Source organism: Macaca nemestrina, chromosome 3 (genome assembly GCF_043159975.1).
Source record: "Macaca nemestrina isolate mMacNem1 chromosome 3, mMacNem.hap1, whole genome shotgun sequence".
Classification (NCBI taxonomy): Eukaryota; Metazoa; Chordata; class Mammalia; order Primates; family Cercopithecidae; genus Macaca; species Macaca nemestrina.
Genome location: NC_092127.1, coordinates 44,071,474 through 44,090,596, shown reverse-complemented (window position 1 = coordinate 44,090,596; position 19,123 = coordinate 44,071,474). Strand labels below are relative to the sequence as shown.

The 19,123-nt window shown below is 40.4% G+C and overlaps 1 protein-coding gene across 3 annotated transcripts in view; it reads left to right on the top strand.

Annotated features, from left to right (window-relative positions):
• The window catches only part of LOC105463416 (metabolism of cobalamin associated A), a 50,520-nt gene that overhangs the window by 12,402 nt on the left and 18,995 nt on the right, over positions 1-19,123 (top strand). For all 3 annotated transcript variants that reach the window (XM_011710484.3, XM_011710485.3, XM_011710486.3), the window contains exons 2-5: positions 6,654-7,158; positions 9,947-10,069; positions 13,856-14,026; positions 18,638-18,723. In XM_011710484.3, coding sequence (XP_011708786.2) covers positions 6,714-7,158; positions 9,947-10,069; positions 13,856-14,026; positions 18,638-18,723 — 825 coding nt within the window. In that variant the 5' untranslated portion in view covers positions 6,654-6,713. The remainder of the gene's footprint in view (positions 1-6,653; positions 7,159-9,946; positions 10,070-13,855; positions 14,027-18,637; positions 18,724-19,123) is intronic.

Below are 19,123 nucleotides of genomic sequence, written 5' to 3'. Positions count from 1 at the left end.
GGAAAGGTTTGGTGTTGATGAAATTTCTCTGCTTTTGTTTGTCTAAGAAAGTATTTCTCCTTCATGTTTGGAGGATATTTTCACTGGATATACTATTCTAGTGTACATTTGTTTTTTTCCCTTCAGCACTTTAAGTAGGTTATGCCTTCTCTCCTGGCCTATAAAGTTTCCACTGAAAAGGCTGCTGTCAGTCATATTGGAGCTCCATTGTATGTTGTTTGCTTCTTTTTCTTGTGCTGCTTTTAGGATTCATTCTTTATCCTTGACCTTTGGGAGTTTGATTATTAAGTGCCTTGAGGTAGTCTTTGGATTAAATCTGCTTGGTGATCTGTAACCTTCTTGTACTTGAGTATTGATATCTTTCCCAAGGTTTGGGAAGTTCTCTGTTATCCCTTTGAATACAGTTTTTACTCATCTCTTTCTCTACTTCCTCTTTTCCTCTTGAAGGCCAGTAGCTCTTAGATTAGCCCTTTTGAGGCTATTTTCTAGATCCTGGAGGCCTGCTTCATTGTTTTTTATTCTTTTCTCCTTTGTCTTCCCTCACTGTGTATTTTCAAACAGCCTGTCTTCAGCTCACTAAATCTTTATCTTTTTTTTTTTTTGTTTTTTTGAGACAGGGGTCTTGCTCTGTCACCCAGCCTGGAGTGTAGTGGTGTGATCAGGGCTTGCTGCAGGCCCTACTTCCCAAGCTCAAGCAATCCTGTCTCCTCAGCCTCTTGAGAAACTGGGACTACAGCCACCACACTCAGCTAATTTTTGTATTTTTTTAGAGATGGGGTTTTGCTATGTTGCCCAGCTGGTCTTGAACTGGGTTCAAGGGATCTGCATGCCTTGGCCTCCCAAAGTGCTGAGATTACAGATATGAGCCACCGTGCCTGGCCCAAGCTCACGAGTTATTTTTTCTGCTTGATCAATTCTGTCTTAAGAGACTCTGATGCATTCTTCAGTATGCCAGTTGCATTTAATCTCCTTGTTAAATTTATTTGATAGAATTCTGAATCCTTTCTTGTGGTATCTTGAATTTCTTTTTTTCTTTTTTTTTTTCTTTGAGATGGAGTTTGTTCTGTCACCCCAGGCTGGAGTACAGTGGTGTGATCTCGGCTCACTGCAACCTCTGCCTCCCAGGTTCAAGTAATTCTCTTATCTCAGCCTCCCAAGTAGCTGGGATTATAGCACCCACCACCACACCTGGCTAATTTTTGTATTTTTAGTAGAGACGGGGTTTCACTATGTTGGCCAGGCTGGTCTTGAACTCCTGACCTCAAGTGATCTGCCCAGCTCAGCCTCCCAAAGTGCTGGGATTACATATGTGAGCTACCACACTCAGTCGTGTCTTGAATTTCTTTGAGTTTCCTCAAAACAGCTATTTTGAATTCTCTGTCTGAAAGATCACATATCTCTGTTTCTCCAGGATTGGTCCCTAATGCCTTATTTAGTTTATTTGGTGAGATCATGTTTTCCTGGGTGGTCTTGTCTGTGTCTGGACATTAAGGAGTTAGGTATTTATTGGAGTCTTTGCAGTCTGGGCTTGTTTGTACCTGTCCTTCTTGGGAATGCTTTCCAAATATTTGAAAGGGCTTGGATGTTCTGATCTAAGCCATATCTGCATTTTGGGGCACCCCAAGCCCAGTTAACACTATGGTCCTTGCAGAGTCATAGAGGTACTACCTTGGTGATCTTGGATAAGATCCTGAAGAATTCTTCGGATTACCAGGCAGAGACTCTTGTTCTCTTCCCGTTCTTTCTCCCAAACAAAGTCTCTGTCTGCTTCAAGCCACCTGGAGCTGGGGATAGGATTATACAAGCAGCCCTGTGGTCACCACCACTGTAACTGCACTGGGTCAGACCTGAGTCCAACACAGCCCTGGGTTTCACCAAAGGCCCACTATAACTACTACCTATCTCTTATGTTCACTCAGATTCCTAGGGCTGTGCAGTCAGTAAGTGGCAAAGCCAGACAGGCTTATGTCCTTCCTTTGAGGGTGGTAGGTTCCCCCAGGCTCCAGGTAAGTCCAGAGATGCCATCCAGGAGTAAAAGCCTGGAGTCAAAAATTCTAGAAATCTACCTGATGCTGTGTTCTACTGTGACTAAGCTGGTGTTCAAACCACAAGACAGCATCCTTCCCATTCTTTTCTCCCTTTTCCAAAGGCAGAGGAGCCTCACCCCATGACTGCCACTGCCACAGGCCCATGAAGAGTGCTACTCGACTACTACTGATGCTCCCTTAAGGTCCAGGGGCTCTTTGGTCAGCTCGAGGTGATGCTGCCAGATCAGGGACTTACCCTTCAGGGCAGTGGGCTCCCCTTTAGCCCAGGGCAGGTCCAGAAATGCCATCGAAGAGCCAAGTCCTGGAATTGGGGAAACCAAGAGCCCATTTGTTTCTCTACCCCACTGTAGCCAAGCTGGTACCTAACATGCCAGACAAATTCCTCTTTACTTTTCCCTTTGCTTTTCTCAAGCAGAATGAGCCTCGCCCTGTACCTACTGCAGCTAGGAATGTGCTGAGTCTTACCTGAAGCCAGCAAGTCTCAGAGTCTCTCACCCAAGGCCCTCGATGTAATACCTTGGTATTGCTGCTGGGCCCAAGGGCTCTTCAGTCAGCAGGTGATGAATCCTGCCAGGACTGGCTCCTTTTCTTCAGTGCAGCAAGTTCCCTTCTGGCCCAGGGTGTGTCTAGAAATGTTCAGGAGCTAGGGCCTGGAAGGGGGACCTCATGACTCTAACTGGTGCCCCATCCTGCTGTGACTGAGAATATTCAAGATGCAAGATAAAGTCCTCCCCACTCTTCCCTTTCCGTTCCTCAAGCAGAAGGAAGGTGTCTCTTTTGTAGCCATGAGCTGTGCAGCCTGGGATTAGGGAAGGAGTGATGCCAACACTCCTTTTGCTGCCCTGGCTGGTGTCTCACTGGGTTATGTTTCGCCCCCCTGGCCCTGAAACCCCCCAGTCCACTGGCTCTGGGCTCAGTTCAACACTAGGACTTGCCTAGGAGTTGCAGTCCTTGTGGCCTAGACTGCCATTAAAGTTTAATTGAGACACTAGAGCACTTTAACCCACAGTGGCTAGGCTTCTCTGAGCTCAGGAAACTCAAGTTTCAAGTGCTGGGAACAGCCATTCCTCTCTGGCTGGTTTAATGGTTAACAGTTCCTTCTGTGTGTGGTGCCAGCTGAGTTTTCAGGTTTTGCTTTCTGCTATAGCAGGGTGGCACTGCCTCAAAGTTGCTATGTTCTCCCTCTCCCCAGCGCACAGAAATGCTCTCTCCATCATGCCACTGCCGTCAGGGAATGGGAGAGGGGTGGTGTTGGGGATTCAAAATGGTTTTTCCTGCCTCTTCAGTGCCTCTTTGAGTGATACAAAGTTAAAACCAGGTAGAAAATGATTGGTGAAGCCTTGTATTCTGCTATCCTCCTCCAACCCTGACCACCTCTGTCACTCTTTTTTTGAACACAGCTTGTTTGGTAATAGGAGGTAGTCATGTTAAGACTTGTTAATTAAGGAGCATATTTTAAATAGTTCTAATTTGCTCTTAGACTACATATGACAACATCTTCCCTATGGGACAATAGGACTAGATTTGGTAATAATGTTTTCTATCCTGCAGATTTCCTCTCTCTGTTCTTTGGCTCCTCTTCATGCCACCACCATCACTGCAACTGAAAAGACTTCTTACTTCAGAAGTTGGGCAGAGTTACTAATATCTACTTCCCTTGTAGCCAAAGGACTTCTCTGTTATGTTAATATAATTTGTTAAGGAATGCCTGCCATAGAGAGTCAAACAACCTGGGTTTGAATCTTGGCCCTGCCACTGGCTATGACTGTAATCACTCAGTCTCTCAATGTTCTTTCCCCGTTCTGTTAAATGAAAATAAAAACTGTTGTATTGCCCTCATGGAATTAACTGGAGAATAAGGTGAAATAAAGTATCTGAAAGTGGCTTGTAGACTGTAATGTGCCAGGCATTTGGGGAATGAAATAAGTTCAGATCAGCAGCAGCTCTTTTTTTCTTTTTATTTAAGCAGTTGCAGTGTGCCAGGCTCCACGTCAAACTTTGAGGATTCTAACAAGATAGCATAGGTCAAGAAGGTCTTAAATCAGGCTTTTCTTTTCCATTCCTTAATACCTTGCCTAAGTCCAGGTCCTCATCATCTCCTTTGGTTTCTTGCTAGGCCTCCTGAACTGGGCTCTCTTAAAAAGTCTCATCACTCTTGACGTCATGTCACTGCTTCTAGAGTTATCTCTTCAAAAGCAAAGTTGATTATGTCACCTCCATAAAGGTTTTACTCTGTCATTTGTCCACTGCCCACAAGACAAAATTTAATTTCTTGACCTCAGTTTACCTCCAGTCCAGCCTCATCTCCTATCAGTATTTTCATATACCTTCAGCTTCTGCCTTACTGAATTTCTCCATTTTCTCTGACATGACAGGGAAGAGACCAAGTCCCAACTCTGATTTTGCACATTTAAGTCCTCAGCCTGGAAAGCCTGCCTCAACCTTCTTCAACATTTTTGTTATTTCAGACTCGGTCGTGACTTGGACTCCTCTGACTTGAATTCCCCGAGGAGAGTGAGCTCCTGTAATCTTATCTGTTCCCATGGCACTTTGTTCTTTCTTTGATGGGATGTATTTTATTCTGTGAGCTCTTGAAGTGCTAGGATTTAAGATAAGATAATGAGTGAGGCATCCTGCCTAAGAAAATGTGGCAGATTGATTTCTTAGGCATCCTGCCTAAGAAAATGTGACCTGCCTAAGAAATGTGGCCTTCAAAAAGATGTGTCCACATCCTAATCCCTGGAACCTGTGAATGTGGCCCTATTTGGAAAAAGAGTCTTTGCAATGTAATTAAGTAACTAATTCTGTTGCGGTAATTATGGTAATTTGTTACAGCAGCTCTAAGGAACTAATGTATTAATAGAAGGTTATGGTATAATGGCTGGAACACAATCAAATACTATTGTCATCACCATCAGTACCATTACTATAGTCACCATTACTCTTATCACCTATCATGGGACCTGAAAAGTAGTATGTGCTTAGAAGATAGTGGTTGAATAAAAATACAGTTCTTGCCTGTGGGATTCCAGTCTGTTGGTAGTGGTAGTGGTGTTGATGAGAAATGTGCTTAAAGGTGGTATTGAAAGAGAGCTTCCAAAGTAGACTCCCTCTTAAAGTTTTGTTTTAAACGTCTTTTTGTGTGTTTGTGTGACAGGTGACGTTAGATCTTTTAAAATTGTTTTTTAGAAACACTTTTGTACATTTTGAATTGTCCTTTTAGAACAAGGCTAATTTTGTACAAATAGACGTTATAATGCCCACCCCCCGCAATAGAGAAAATGTTGTTTTTGGAAAACTGATGAGCACTTATAATTCTACCAGTTTAAAAAAATCTTAAACTATTCTTTTTCCCTAATAGAATGTTAAGTAACTAAATATAATTTCATGTTCATTGGCCTTGAAGTACCATTTAGAGGTGTATCTTGGAGCAATAATTTATTCCATCATGCCACAAGGTGCTTGAAAATCAACCAAAATTTACAAATACTCATAAACCCAAACTGGGTGAGTTACATGTAACTGTAAATTTTACTTTGCTACTGGAAGAATTATTACCAATGTTTCATAACTTGGTGTAATTAAAATAAAAGCTAAGGTTAATGGAACTCTTACTCCATGGTAGACACTGTTCTAAGCTTTTTACAAGAATTGTCAGTTTGTTCTCATAACCACTCTGCTTTCGTACATATTCTCTTTACTCAAGAGGAAGCTGAGGAATGGAGTGGTCAAGTAACTTGCCTAAGGTTATTTTTGCTTAAATGGCAGAGGTTCATAGTGACCATGGCTCATAACCTCTGCACTGCCCTGACTCGGCATACCATGTCAACTTTCATTCTTTAATACAATTTGAAGTAGAGAATATCAGTATATCATCATAGAAAAGATCGTTATCTAATTTCATAGTGGTTCAAACTTTAATGTGAATCTACAGGAATTCTGATTAGTGGGGCTGGGAATGTGAATTTTAAATAAGCACCCGGGTGGCTCTGACTGTACTTTGAGATACACTGATCTGGTTACTACACAACTCCTACAGTTCACTTATGGCTTATTTGTGTGCTTTAAGTTAGGCTACTTTTTGCATACATCTGTGTTTAAGGATGAGTCTATTGAATACAAACATGTATCTAAACTTATACCTGAAGTGCCCACCCTAGTAGTCACATTTCTTTTTGTGGAGACTGAATACAAGGACAGCATCAGAGAGATTCATTTTTTTTTAGCCTTTTGTATGAGCTTCAGAATCTGGTGTATTGACCTGAGGAAACTGTTAAGATGAATGTAAGAGAAAGCATAACATAAAGTTTCTACCCTAGTGGTATTTTATATATTGTTTTTATTAAAAGAAAATGTTAATGTAAATTCCCCTTCGCAGTAGAGTAGCAGTTCCATTATTTGGGTTACTCCGAATATTAACTGTGGCCATGGAGGGGGTCTTCTCTTTTAAGTTTCTTTAGTAAGAAAACTTTCACCCATTTGTACTACCAAAAGCTCTGATTATGTGTGGTTTAGAATATGGGGGAAACACTAGGCTTTCAAATTTTACTCCTTCAGTATTTTAGTTATATATCAAACTGGCTAACATGTTTTTCTTTCTTCTAGGGAGGTCACAAATCACATTGAGCCAAAACGCATACAGTGTTTTCTTCAGTTACAAATAAAATGAATATGCCCATGCTGCTACCACATCCTCACCAGCATTTCCTAAAAGGCCTTTTAAGGGCATCTTTCCGATGTTACCACTTCATCTTTCACTCAAGTACTCATTTCGGATCAGGAATCCCATGTGCTCAGCCGTTTAATTCTCTTGGACTCCATTGTACAAAGTGGATGCTGCTGTCAAATGGTTTAAAGAGAAAATTATGTGTACAAACAACCTTAAAGGACCACACAGAAGGACTTTCTGATAAAGAGCAAAGATTTGTGGATAAACTTTATAGTGGTTTAATCCAAGGGCAAAGGGCCTGTTTAGCAGAGGCCATAACTCTTGTAGAATCAACTCACAGCAGGAAAAAGGAGTTAGCCCAGGTGCTTCTTCAGAAAGTATTACTTTACCACAGAGAACAAGAACAATCAAATAGAGGAAAACCACTAGCATTTCGAGTAGGTCAGTCTTTTTATGTGTGTTTTTTCAGTAAATAGTTTTGCAAATTCTCTGTATTCTATTTAAAATTTAAAAAGTCTAAATAGTTTGCAATTGAATGGGGACTTTTTTTTCACAATATTTGGATGAATTTTAAATGAGTCTTCATGGCAAATATTAGTTTTGTTAAGTTGAAAAAATTGCCATGACATTTGAACCAAGGCTATGAATTTTAAGAAAAGAATATAAGATTTTTATTTTGGCAAGAATCTTGCTCTGGATCCCAGGATAGAAATATTCATAGGAAGAACTACTATGAGTTTACTCCTATTCCTTTTAGTAATCCTTTGGCTTAAATAGTTTAAAGTGAGTTCCCTGTTTTGTTGTCGTATCAACTATAATTATCACATTTCAAAATTCTGCCTCTTAGGTCGTTCATTAGTCTTTGTATAGGCAAGTCTCACTTCTTTCAGGTACTTTTCATTGAGTTTCTGGGAGTGGCTGTAAACCCAGCCATCTCAGTAGCAAAAGGTATTTTATTTATTTTTATTTTTTATTTATTTTTTGCGACAGTTTTGCTCTGTCACCCAGGCTGGAGTGCAATGGCGCAATCTCGGCTCACTGCAACCTCTGCCTCCTGGGTTCGTGCAGTTCTCCTGCCTCAGCCTCCTGAGTAGCTGGGATTATAGGCATGCACTCCCACGCCCAGCTACTTTTTGTATTTTTAGTAGAGACGGGGTTTCACCATGTTGGCCAGGCTGGTCTTGAACTCCTGACCTCAAGTGATCCACCCATCTCAGCCTCCCAAAGTGCTGGGATTATAGGCATGAACCACTGTGCCCAGCTATTTTATTTTTAGAGATGGAGTCTCACTCTGTCACCCAGGCTGGAGTGCAGTGGTGATCATAGCTCCAACATCATGCTTGGCTCCAACATCATGCCTCCAACATCATCCTTGGCTAATTTATTTTTAAAGTTTTTTGTAGAGATGGGGGTCTCGTTGTGTTGCCCAGGCTGGTCTCGAACTCCTGGGCTCAAGCAGTCCTCCCACCTTGGCCTACCAAAGTGCTGGGACTACAGGCATGGGCTACCATGCCCAGCCTATCAAAATGTGCTTTAAAAAAGAGATCATATTTATTCGTTGTCTGTATGTTAGATGTTCATTTGATTTCTTGAACAATTTGACGTGGTTCTGAAATTGCTTTTGAAATTGTGCATTGTAAAACAATTTAGATATGTTTGACCAGCAGGAATTAAACAAGCCAGTTTAAGTGTAATGAGAATGTCCCATGGTGGTGAACTAGGTGATTTGAACCAACCCTCCTGCTAAAAACAACTTGCCTTGGTGGTTAAAGTGCAAAAATTTTGTGGAGAATGAGTAAATACTTTTAAAACTTCATGTCACATTACACCTTTATCTCACAGTTTATTGGCAATGCAGACACAAAAGCCTCCTAGTTTTTAGGGTAATGGGCATAGATGCTTTAAGATAATTTCAAAAGAGCTCACCAACCAATATTTATACTGGTCCCCATTTTTCAAACTTCTTAATCTTCTGCCCTGACTGAGGGACTCTCATTTTGAGAGTACTATATTGGACGTTAATAATCTTTATGTATGGTAATCAAAGATATTAGCAAACTCCCACAGAGAAATTCTAGTTATGACAAACTGCCTACTTACTAGATTTTAGACAATCTTTGAAAAAATGTCTCAGAAATGTGTGGAATTAACTAGCAGTTCACAGGTAACTTTGTAGTGCTATTCTGGTTCTTCCGTCCTGATCTTGTGAGGCCAGATAAACCTGTCTTTATTGCAGTTATTTTTTTCATCATAAGTAAAAGCAACAGATGTTTATTCAGCATCTAAAAAGGTGTTTAAGATAAGTATTGGATCTGCCCTAAGAATTGTGGTAAGGAGTCAGGCATAACGTACACTATACATACTTTGAGTGTAGTTAGTTAAATGCCTATGTTTTATATATTTCATTTAACATACATTTATATATCTCTTATGCCATGCACTGTTCTAAACATATTGCAGACATTAACTCACCTAATTATTAAAACAATCTGAAGAGAGAAGTACTGTTACCATATCTATTTTATTATTGCAGTGGACACTGAGGCATAGAAAGAGGTTCAAAGTAACTTACCCAAGAGCACACAGCTCGTGGGAGGTAGAGCTAGAATGAGAGCTGGCTGTGTGGCTTCAGGGTTTGTGCTCTTACCTGCTGTGCACTGCCAACTCTCCAAGTGGGGGAATTTTCTGCTTTTCTTAACATAAATTATTTTTTACAGAATTCAGTTTATATTCTTTGAGTTACGAGTGATATGAAGAAAAAAGATGATCCCTTATAAATAGAAAATTGCTTTCTCAATCACTGGGAATTTCTAGAATAATGAGTTGTTTTTCCAGTGGGAAGAAGTATACAGAACTGAGGTAGGTAGAATAATTACTGATCATGATGCGAGGTGGGCAGATGTAGAAATTGAGCCCATTAACAATGGAGACAATGAAGTCTGTCCAGAAAGATCTACTTTATAGTACAAAGGCAAAGCATGTTTTATAATTTTTAAAAGTGAGTTTTGTGAACATGTGGAACCCAGAGTGTTTCCTTCCTATAGCCCCATTACTCAGGAATTAAAGAAACAGATTTTTATTTGCCATTTTAGGACATGCTGAAATATATGAATTGTGGTTTTAATACATTAGGGGAACTAGAAGGTAGTCTAATATTTTACTCAGTAAAGCTGATCGTAGTTCTGATTTCATTTGTTTCATTGAATTAGAAGATCTCTTTCCACCATAGGGTTGTCTGGGCCCCCTGGTGCTGGAAAATCAACATTTATAGAATATTTTGGAAAAATGCTTACTGAGAGAGGGCACAAATTATCTGTGCTGGCTGTGGACCCTTCTTCTTGTACTAGTGGTGGTAAGTATGGCTGATTCTTTTTAAATTTCAGAGCTCTAGGGGCTTTCTGTTGTAATTTAGTAGGAATTGGCACAGTTGGGTGACCTCTAACTGCTAGCTAAGTTTGGTTTCGCTGAAGGAAGGGAGTTCTGCAGAGTTAGGTGGAAGTAGTTTGGGAGTGTTGTCCTCTTCAGAGGAGGCCAGCTTGTGGATAGCTCAGTGGGCACTCAGAAAACTGTGACAACAGGTGCCAGAAGTTGAAGATGATCAAATGCAAATTTCAGTCCTTCAGCTCCCATGCATAAGGCCAGGCCCCTCTTTGCTCCTGTTGTGTTTCCTGGCTGCATTAGCACCTGTGCAATTCACAAAATAGGTACTTACTCGTGCATCATTTTCCTCATAATGTTTTAACATCTCTTAAGCATTAGAAAAACCTTACTTCTAGGGGCCGGGCGTGGTGGCTCACGCCTGTAATCCCAGCACTTTGGGAGGCCAAGGTGGGCGGATCACGAGGTTAGGAGATGGAGACCATCCTGGCTAACACGGTGAAACCCCGTCTCTACTGAAAATACAAAAAAAAAAATTAACGAGGCGTGGTGGCAGGTGCTGCAGTCCCAGCTACTCGGGAGGCTGAGGCAGGAGAATGGCGTGAACCTGGGAGGTGGAGCTCGCAGTGAGCCGAGATCGTGGCACTGCACTCTAGCCTGGGCGACAGCAAGACTGTCTCAAAAACGAAAAACAAACAAAAAAAAACACCTTACTGCTGTTTATAATTGTCAACTGTTTATATAATATGTTCAGTTAAACAGAAAGCTCTTAGAGGGGCACTGTAATATACTGCCATTCCCCTTATGGCATTTAGCATAGTACATTGTATGTCGCACAGAATGTTAAGCAATTACTTTCCGATTTGAGGTCATGAAGTCACTCAGAGTTTAATTTGCAGCTCATCAGAGATAAAATGAATATAAACTTAGTTCCCCAAAGGATCTTTTAAAGAAAACAGAAAGCATACCATATAAACAGGAAAGGTTTTTTCTTGCTTTACCCCTCTTTATGATTTAAGCTTTTCATATTACAGTTACTCACTTAGCAAGTATTTGAGTGCTTACTATAGGTGAGGCATTGTACATGGAAGATTCTTAAACTGTGTTATATAATGGTGAACAAGATACAGTCCGAGCTTTAGCGAGGTTTACATCTTATGCGAGAAACACAAACACAGGCCATTACAATACAATGTGTGTTGCGAAGGGGTAAATACAAGATGCTTTATGGAAGTATTTGATTTTTGCATACTGTATTATAATGTGGGTTTAATACTAAATATTCAGAATGATGATGTAATCATATTTTAGGGACTTAGGTTAATATAGACGTGGACAATTCCTATTATCACCCCATTGAGAAATCTAGCTTAGAACATTCAAAATTTTTGAGTCACTATAATAAAAAAAAGTTAACTGTAAAATAAAATTTTTGCTCACAAGGTTCAAAATTAAATCCCTGTCAATATGTTGTCTTATTTACAGCTTTAGAACTTTGTTAAAAGTAAGTACTTAATGAAGGAATTTTTAGTAAGTGGCCCTCATTTATATATAGGTGAGAAGGCCATTCCCCCATTTTCACAATATTCTAGAATACTGAAAAATAGAAAAAAAATAATGGCTTGAGATAAAAATAGACAAAAATAATGTAACAAAATAGCCTATGTTTAAAGTTACATAGCTATGTGGTTCCTAACCTTTCTCAAAAAATAGTGGTCCCTTTCTCAGGCAAAAAATTATGTAGACTTTGAAAGAAAAAAATACAAGGATAGACAAAACACTCTAAATATAAATTTCTACCCTATTGTATCAGTATATACACTTGAAAAACAGCATTACATTAAAGTTTGAGAAGCATTAGTTTTTTGGTCTATAGTCAATCTTTTTTGTGCTTTGAATTCACAGACCCCCTATGATAGCTTTGAGACTTTCATGAGGGTCTACAATTAACAGTTTTGGAATCGCTGGCTAAGACATGGGAGAGTAATTTCCTAATGTTTACTTCAATGTGATGGAATCTATAGGATAGGAATTTAAAGTATAGCTTTGGCAGATTGTTTACTTACACAGAGATTATTTTATGCAGAAAATTACCTTGGAAAAAGGTTGTGTGTGAAGTAAATAAGGAAGTTGATGTATGGAGTACATGTGTGGTCTAGAATTAGAACCTATGAGAAGACTCTGAACTGGCATTTAGTGGTAAAAGAGCATATCTTTAAGAAACTTTTCAATCTTTAACATTATGTGGAAAAGGTAGCTCTTAAAAAGAGGGAAAATAAATATTCAGATTAGAACAGCGGTACACCTACAAATGTTGTTATATGACTAAAGCAAAGTAGTAAAAGGTAATAGTCCCGGGAGTTTTAGTCTTCTAGAATTTGTAAGTATTGATGTTTGTCAAAATATTATACTACAATGAAAACAAAAACATGACCAATTTCATTCCACAGTTATTGAGTGCCTACTCTTAACACTTTGTTAAGCATTTAGTGTACAACCTATGTAAGGCGTGGTCCTGTAGGCAAATACTTATTTAAAGCATGGTATATCAACCTTGGCAGTACTGACATTTTAGGTCAAATCATTCTGTGTTGTGGGTGGCTGTCCTGTGCATTGAAGGATGCTTACTTAGCAGCATACCTGGCCTCTACCCAGTAGATGCCAGTAGCACCCTACCCCTCACTTGTGACAAGTAAATTTGTCTCTAGACATTGCCAGATTGCCCCCAGTTGAGAACCACTGTGTGAAAGAGATAAGAATTAAAAATATGAAACCAAAAAATGTGTTGTATGAATAGTTTTCCATCCATTAACTCAGCTTACATTGCATTCAGTGAGAGCTCCACATTTTCTAAGTAGTAGGCGATTAGAAGCAACAGACTGGGCAGAAGGGGCAGCTTGAAGATATATTTGTGTAGCATTTACGTAAGGTTGAGAAAATGTCATTTGCAAAAATAAAAGAATGAGGAGTGGAGGGTGCTCATGGAGATAATAGAAAGAGGAGGGACACTAAAGTTCTCTTATGCCCTCCAGGGTGCTGGCATACATTGCAGAGCTGTTGTAGCACAGAAAAATCACAGAGATGGGCGTGAGCTGAAAAGGTTCCAGGCAGACTATATGAAGGAGCAAGGACTTTCACTGATCTTTATTAGGTGGATAAATTCTGTGTTTTTGTTAGTAACGGTTTTTGAAGCACATGCCTGTACATAATTACATTTGGTTCTCCCAGTAGCATATTACCCTTGTGATGTAGCTGAGGAAAGAGGGTTCAGGAAGGTAAAGTGACCTCTCAAAATTGAACAGTGTGAAATGGTGGGGCCAGAATACAGACCCTGGGCTTGACACGCTATAACTTAGCAGTGAGGAAACAGGAGAGATACTTCTGACATGAGAGCACAAACAAAAGATGGGCAGAAGCAAACACAGTGATATTAAGATGACAGTAAAGTAACCACCCTGGTTAGAACAGAGGAGTGGTGTGAGGACTAGTAGAAACCAGAGTTGGACAGGTAAGGTGCGGCTGAAGAATCTAGATTGGAACCTTTGGTCAGGGGGAAGTTAAAATTATAGGTTTTGAGGGACTTGAAATGTTAAGATTAATCTGACATCATTGTATACAATGAGTTGGAGAGAAGCTCAGTAATATGAAATGCAGTTTGAGATTTAGGGAAAAATGGCATAAAGCACTTCCCTCTAGGACCTGGCTGATAATTGACCTGTAAAACTGTTCCACGATTATAAAAGGTAACCGTATGTTTTAGGATCACTTTTAGGTGATAAAACCCGAATGACTGAGTTATCAAGAGATATGAATGCATACATCAGGCCATCTCCTACTAGAGGAACTTTAGGAGGTGTGACAAGGACCACAAATGAAGCTATTCTGTTGTGTGAAGGAGCAGGATATGACATAATTCTTATTGAAACCGTAGGTGAGTATGATATTCTATTTCATAACAATATACTATTTTATGAATGCTATATAAAGATGAGTGACAACTTATTTTTGTTCATTCAGCAGATATTTGCTAAATGTGTAATTAAATACAAGATATCCCATACTCCATAGAAGATATGAATGTATAGGTTATAATCTGTACCCTCCAAGATCTTATTTTAAAAAGTAAAAATAAGCCATCTATCTGGATAACTGTTACATAGGTGGTATATTATACATGCCAGAGGAGAACTGTAAGCATTAGGATGATCTGTGTAAATGATGCTTTAGCACAACACCTATTTTGTTTAAGTACATTTCATGTGTCTACTGTGTTCACCAAGAAAATTAATGTAGTTGGCTGCCTTTTGAAAATGCAGATATGTTTTGTTTCATTGTTTTATATCCTTAGCATATAGTTACATGTGATGAAGACACTGAAATGAAAACCCCAATAAATTCTTTCTTGTGGAGAGACAGTCTATTATATTACTGTGTGATAAATGTTTGTGATACAGCCTAACTCAGATTTGGGGGTCCAGTGAAGACTTTGTAGAGGAGGTGACAGCTGAACTCAGTTTTGAAGGAAGAATTCGAGTTAAAGTATGGGATAAAGGACATTTGCAAAGATACACAGGAGTGAAAACATGGCCCATCCAGAGAAGTGCGGTTTGCTCAGGATACTTAGAGCCCAGAGTGTGAAGGCAGGGAATGAAGGGAGGTCAGTTGGAGCAGTAGGCCAGGGCCAGATTGTCAGCGACCTTACATGCCATGCCATGGCGTCTTCTGGAGTTTGCCCTGAAAGGAGTGGGAAGATGCTGCTGGATAAGCAGGAGAGTGAGAAAACTAGATATGTATTTTGGAGAGATCCCTGGCAGCAGAGTATAGAATGATTAGAAGGAGGGCTAGAATAGAATCAGGAGACTACTGTGCTAATCTCAGAAGGAGATGGTAGAGGTGTGAATGAAGCAAAGGAAGTAGGAATGGAGATGAGATGGATCAACATAACATTGAAGATAAATGGGCAGGATTTTATCCATGATAAGATGTGAGATAAGGAAGGAAGGGGAATTGCAGATAATAGAGAATACTGTGGAAAAAGTGGATGTGCAGAGTTTAGTTGTGAATATGTTAAGTGTTAAATGCTTATTAGGTATCCGAGTGACTGTGTGTCTCAAGAGAAAAGGACTGAATGAGAAATACAGATTTAACACTTACCAGCATAGTTCATAGTTTCATACTTTAAGTTAAGAATTTGGTTTAGATCAACTGGGGAAAATACCAGACAAAAATGAAAGACATTTATATTAATCTGCTAGGGCTGCCATAACAAAATACTACAGACTGGATGGTTTAAACAACAGAAATGTGTTTTCTCACAGTTCTGGAGAACAGAAGTTCAACATCAAGGTGCCCATAGGGTTGGTTTTTCCTAAGACCCGTACCTTTGTCTTGTAGATAGATGACTGCCTTCTTGCTGCATCTTCACTCTCCCTTGTCTCTTCCTGTTCACTTTACTCTCCTAGTGTCTCTTCCTGTCCTTTTGAGGACACTAGTCCTATTGGATTAAGGCCACTAGTCCTATTGGATTAAGGCCCTACCCTTATAACTTCATTTAATTGCTTCTTTCAAGGCCCTATCTCCAAATAAAGTCACCTTGAGGGTTAGAACTTTAACATAGGAATGTGGTTTTTTTTCTGTTGTTGTTTTTTTTTTTTAAAGACAGAGTCTCGCTCTGTCATCCAGGCTGGAGTGCAGTGGCGCAATCTTGGCTCACTGCAACCTCTGCCTCCCGGGTTCAAATGATTCTCCTGCCTCAGCCTCCCGAGTTGCTGGGAATACAGGTGTGCACCACCACACCCAGTTAATTTTTGTATTTTTAGTAGAGACAGGGTTTCACCATATTGGCCAGGCTGGTCTCGAACACCTGACCTTGTGATCCGCCTGCCTCGGCCTGCCAAAGTGCTGGGATTACAGGCTTGAGCCACCACACCTGGCCTAACATAGGAATGTTTTTAGATGAGGGGAACACAACTCAGTTCATAACAATAGCCATGACAGGGCTTTAGAAACTCCACCATTAAAAAGTAGATGAATGAAGAGTTAGTTGCCTGAGTGGTAGTAGAGAATCAAAGAAGAAGAGCACCTTAGAAACCAAATATATTACCTGGAAATTGTATTTAGCCACCTTTCCTAGAAACTCAAAATAACAGTGACTCAAACAAGAAAGAGGTTATTTTCTAAATAAAAGAGACCTAGAGAGGGCATTGTGGCCCCAGCCTGTAATCCCAGCACTTTGGGAGGCCAACGCAGGCAGACTGCTTGAACCCAGGAGTTCCAAACCTCCCTGGGCAAGATGGTAAAACCCCGTCTCTACAGAAAAATAAAAAAATTAGCTGGGCATGGTGGTGCGCACCTGTAGTCCCAGCCACTTGGCAGGCTGAGGTGGGAGGATCACATGAGCCTGGGGAGTTCGAGGCTGCAGTGAGCTGTGATGGCACCACTGCACTCCAGCTGGGGTGACAAAGTGAGACTCTGTCTCAAAAAATAAAATAAAAGAACCCTGAGGCCAGGCATGGTAGCTTATTCCTGTAGTCCCAGCAGTTCAGGAGGCCAAGGTGGAAGGATTGCTTGAGCCCAGGAGTTTGAGACCAGCCTGGGCGACATAGCAAAACCTTGGCTCTGCCAGAAAAAAAATTAGCCAGGCATCATGTTACACACCTGTAGTTCCATCTACTCAGGAGGCTGAGGTGAAAGGATGACTTGAGCCCAGGAGTTCAAGGCTGCAGTGAGCCATGATCGTGCCATTGCACTCTAGCCTGGGCAACAGAGCAAGACCCAGTCTCTCTTTAAAATAAAAAGGAGCCTGAGGCAGGCAGTCCGGAGCAGGTAAGGTGCTTTGACAGTGCTGTCGGTGTCACAGGTTTCTTTTGTCTGCCAGATTACCATTCTTAGCACTCACTTTCCATCCTCCTCAGTTTGCTCATGGTTAAAAGATGGCTGATGAAGCTCTGACTGACGCTTCCATGTTCCACATAGATCGAAGAAGGAAAGGGAAATAAGGAAGCAGGGAGGAGTGGTATAAGAGATTTAGCTGGATTAGCCATCTTCAAAATACTTTTCTGGAAACCCCATCTAATGACTGTTGCTTTGACTCATTCATCATATCTAGCTGAAAGGGGATCTTGTGAATGTGGTCTTTCATCTGATACGTTGATACTCCTAATAACATTTGGGTAAGAAAATAGGAAAGAATAAATATTAAATAGGCAACTAGAAGTCCATCACACTGTGAGAGGGAGAGAGTTTCCAGAGTTTTGGTGGAAGCAACATTTTTTTTTGAGATGGGGTATCACCATGTTGCCCAGGTGGGAGTACAGCAGTGCAATCACAGCTCACTGCAGCCTCAACTTCCCAGACTCAGGTTCAAGCTGTCCTTCCACCTCAGCTTCCCAAATAGCTGGGACTATAGGTACACTACCATGCCCAGCTAATTTTTGTATTTTTTGCAGAGACAGGGTCTCACTATATCACCCATACTGGAAGCCAGTTTTAAGTGGTATGAGATGAACATGAATTGAAGTGGAAGGAGTGAGCATAAATTACCTTTTTCCAGAAACTTGGGTATTTTTTAAAAAAGTGAGAAACATGGTGATAGTTGGAGGAGTTTGTGAGTTTTTGTCTTGTTATTTTGTTGTTGTTGTTTTTGTTTTATGTGGTTTTAAGATGAGAAAGATTTGAGCACAATTTATGTATTGTGCCGGAGGGCAAGAGCCTGTAGACAAACAAGAGGTTAAAGATAAAAATCAGCAAGGACCCAGAGGAACTGAAAAAGAATGAGAGATTCCTTTTCAGTCAAATAGTTCTTACACTGAGACTGCAGAGGAGGCTTTAGGCTGTTTGTACTTGTTACCTGTGGAGTATGGGAGAGGGAGAAGCCTAGAAAGTTCTTGCCTTTATTTCCTCTGTGAAGTAGGTGCTGTGCTCCTGATCAAGCGGGGAGATTATGGTACAGTGAATGGTCATAATAGCTGCTGTGGGAAATGGAATGGAAGCCAACTGAGGGCGTTTAGGGAGATTGCTTTTGCCAGGCCGTAAGGAAGATGTAGCAGAGGCTGCCTGTCGTGGCTCTTGTCCACAGAGCTGAGTGATTTCTCTCACGTGCTTATGGAGGAGAGAACACACATAGTGGGATTGATCCCTACATAATTGGGCGTTTGCAGGCAAGTGTGAGGACAAGAAGACAAAAAAGATGAAAGTATTTGCAGGCATGATTCAAGACTAGAGTCACAGTGTTCAAGCTGCTCGCTGATGAAAGGGAAGCCAAGAAAGAGCTGTGAGAGTGAGGAGAGGATGGAAGCCTTTAGGTTCTCCATACAATCCAAGAACAGAGCGGGAGAGCTGGGAAGGATAACTGGTTTGCTTAGAGGGTAAGATATGACATTTAATACATTCTTCAGAAGTGCGATGTTTAAAGAGGTGACCAGGTTGACTGTGTGACCATGAGTATGAGTGAATGAAGTTGAATGAAAATGATGGTCAATGTAGTTGAGAAAGTCTAATAATGGTGAGTATTTTAGGATATAGTTGTGATTTAAAATTTCAGGTGTGGGTCAGTCGGAGTTTGCTGTTGCTGACATGGTTGACATGTTTGTTTTACTACTGCCACCAGCAGGAGGAGATGAGTTGCAGGTAATTATTTTTATTTTTTTCCCCAAAAATACAAACTGTATATCTCTGAAAATAAAAATTTCCAATGTTGTGTTTTTGTAAACTAAGTTGATAATGGTTTAGAAAATGAAACATCATTCATGTTGGCTAAAATACCTGAAACAAAGGCAGATTCTTTATATTTTTTCCTAACTTACAGGAATAGAATATATGACCTTGAGAATGTAAAATTATGCAACATAAATTTTTCCATCTGTAACATGACTAAAATACATGCATCGCTCCACTCAGAAGAGACCATTGTTGCATAGATGTTGTTAGTATACTTGATTCAAAAGTTCTGGGGATAGTGGGATCCCACTATCATAGTTTATATGTTGTACAATGGGATTCTTACTCTCCTCCTGCACTGCAGTTCTGG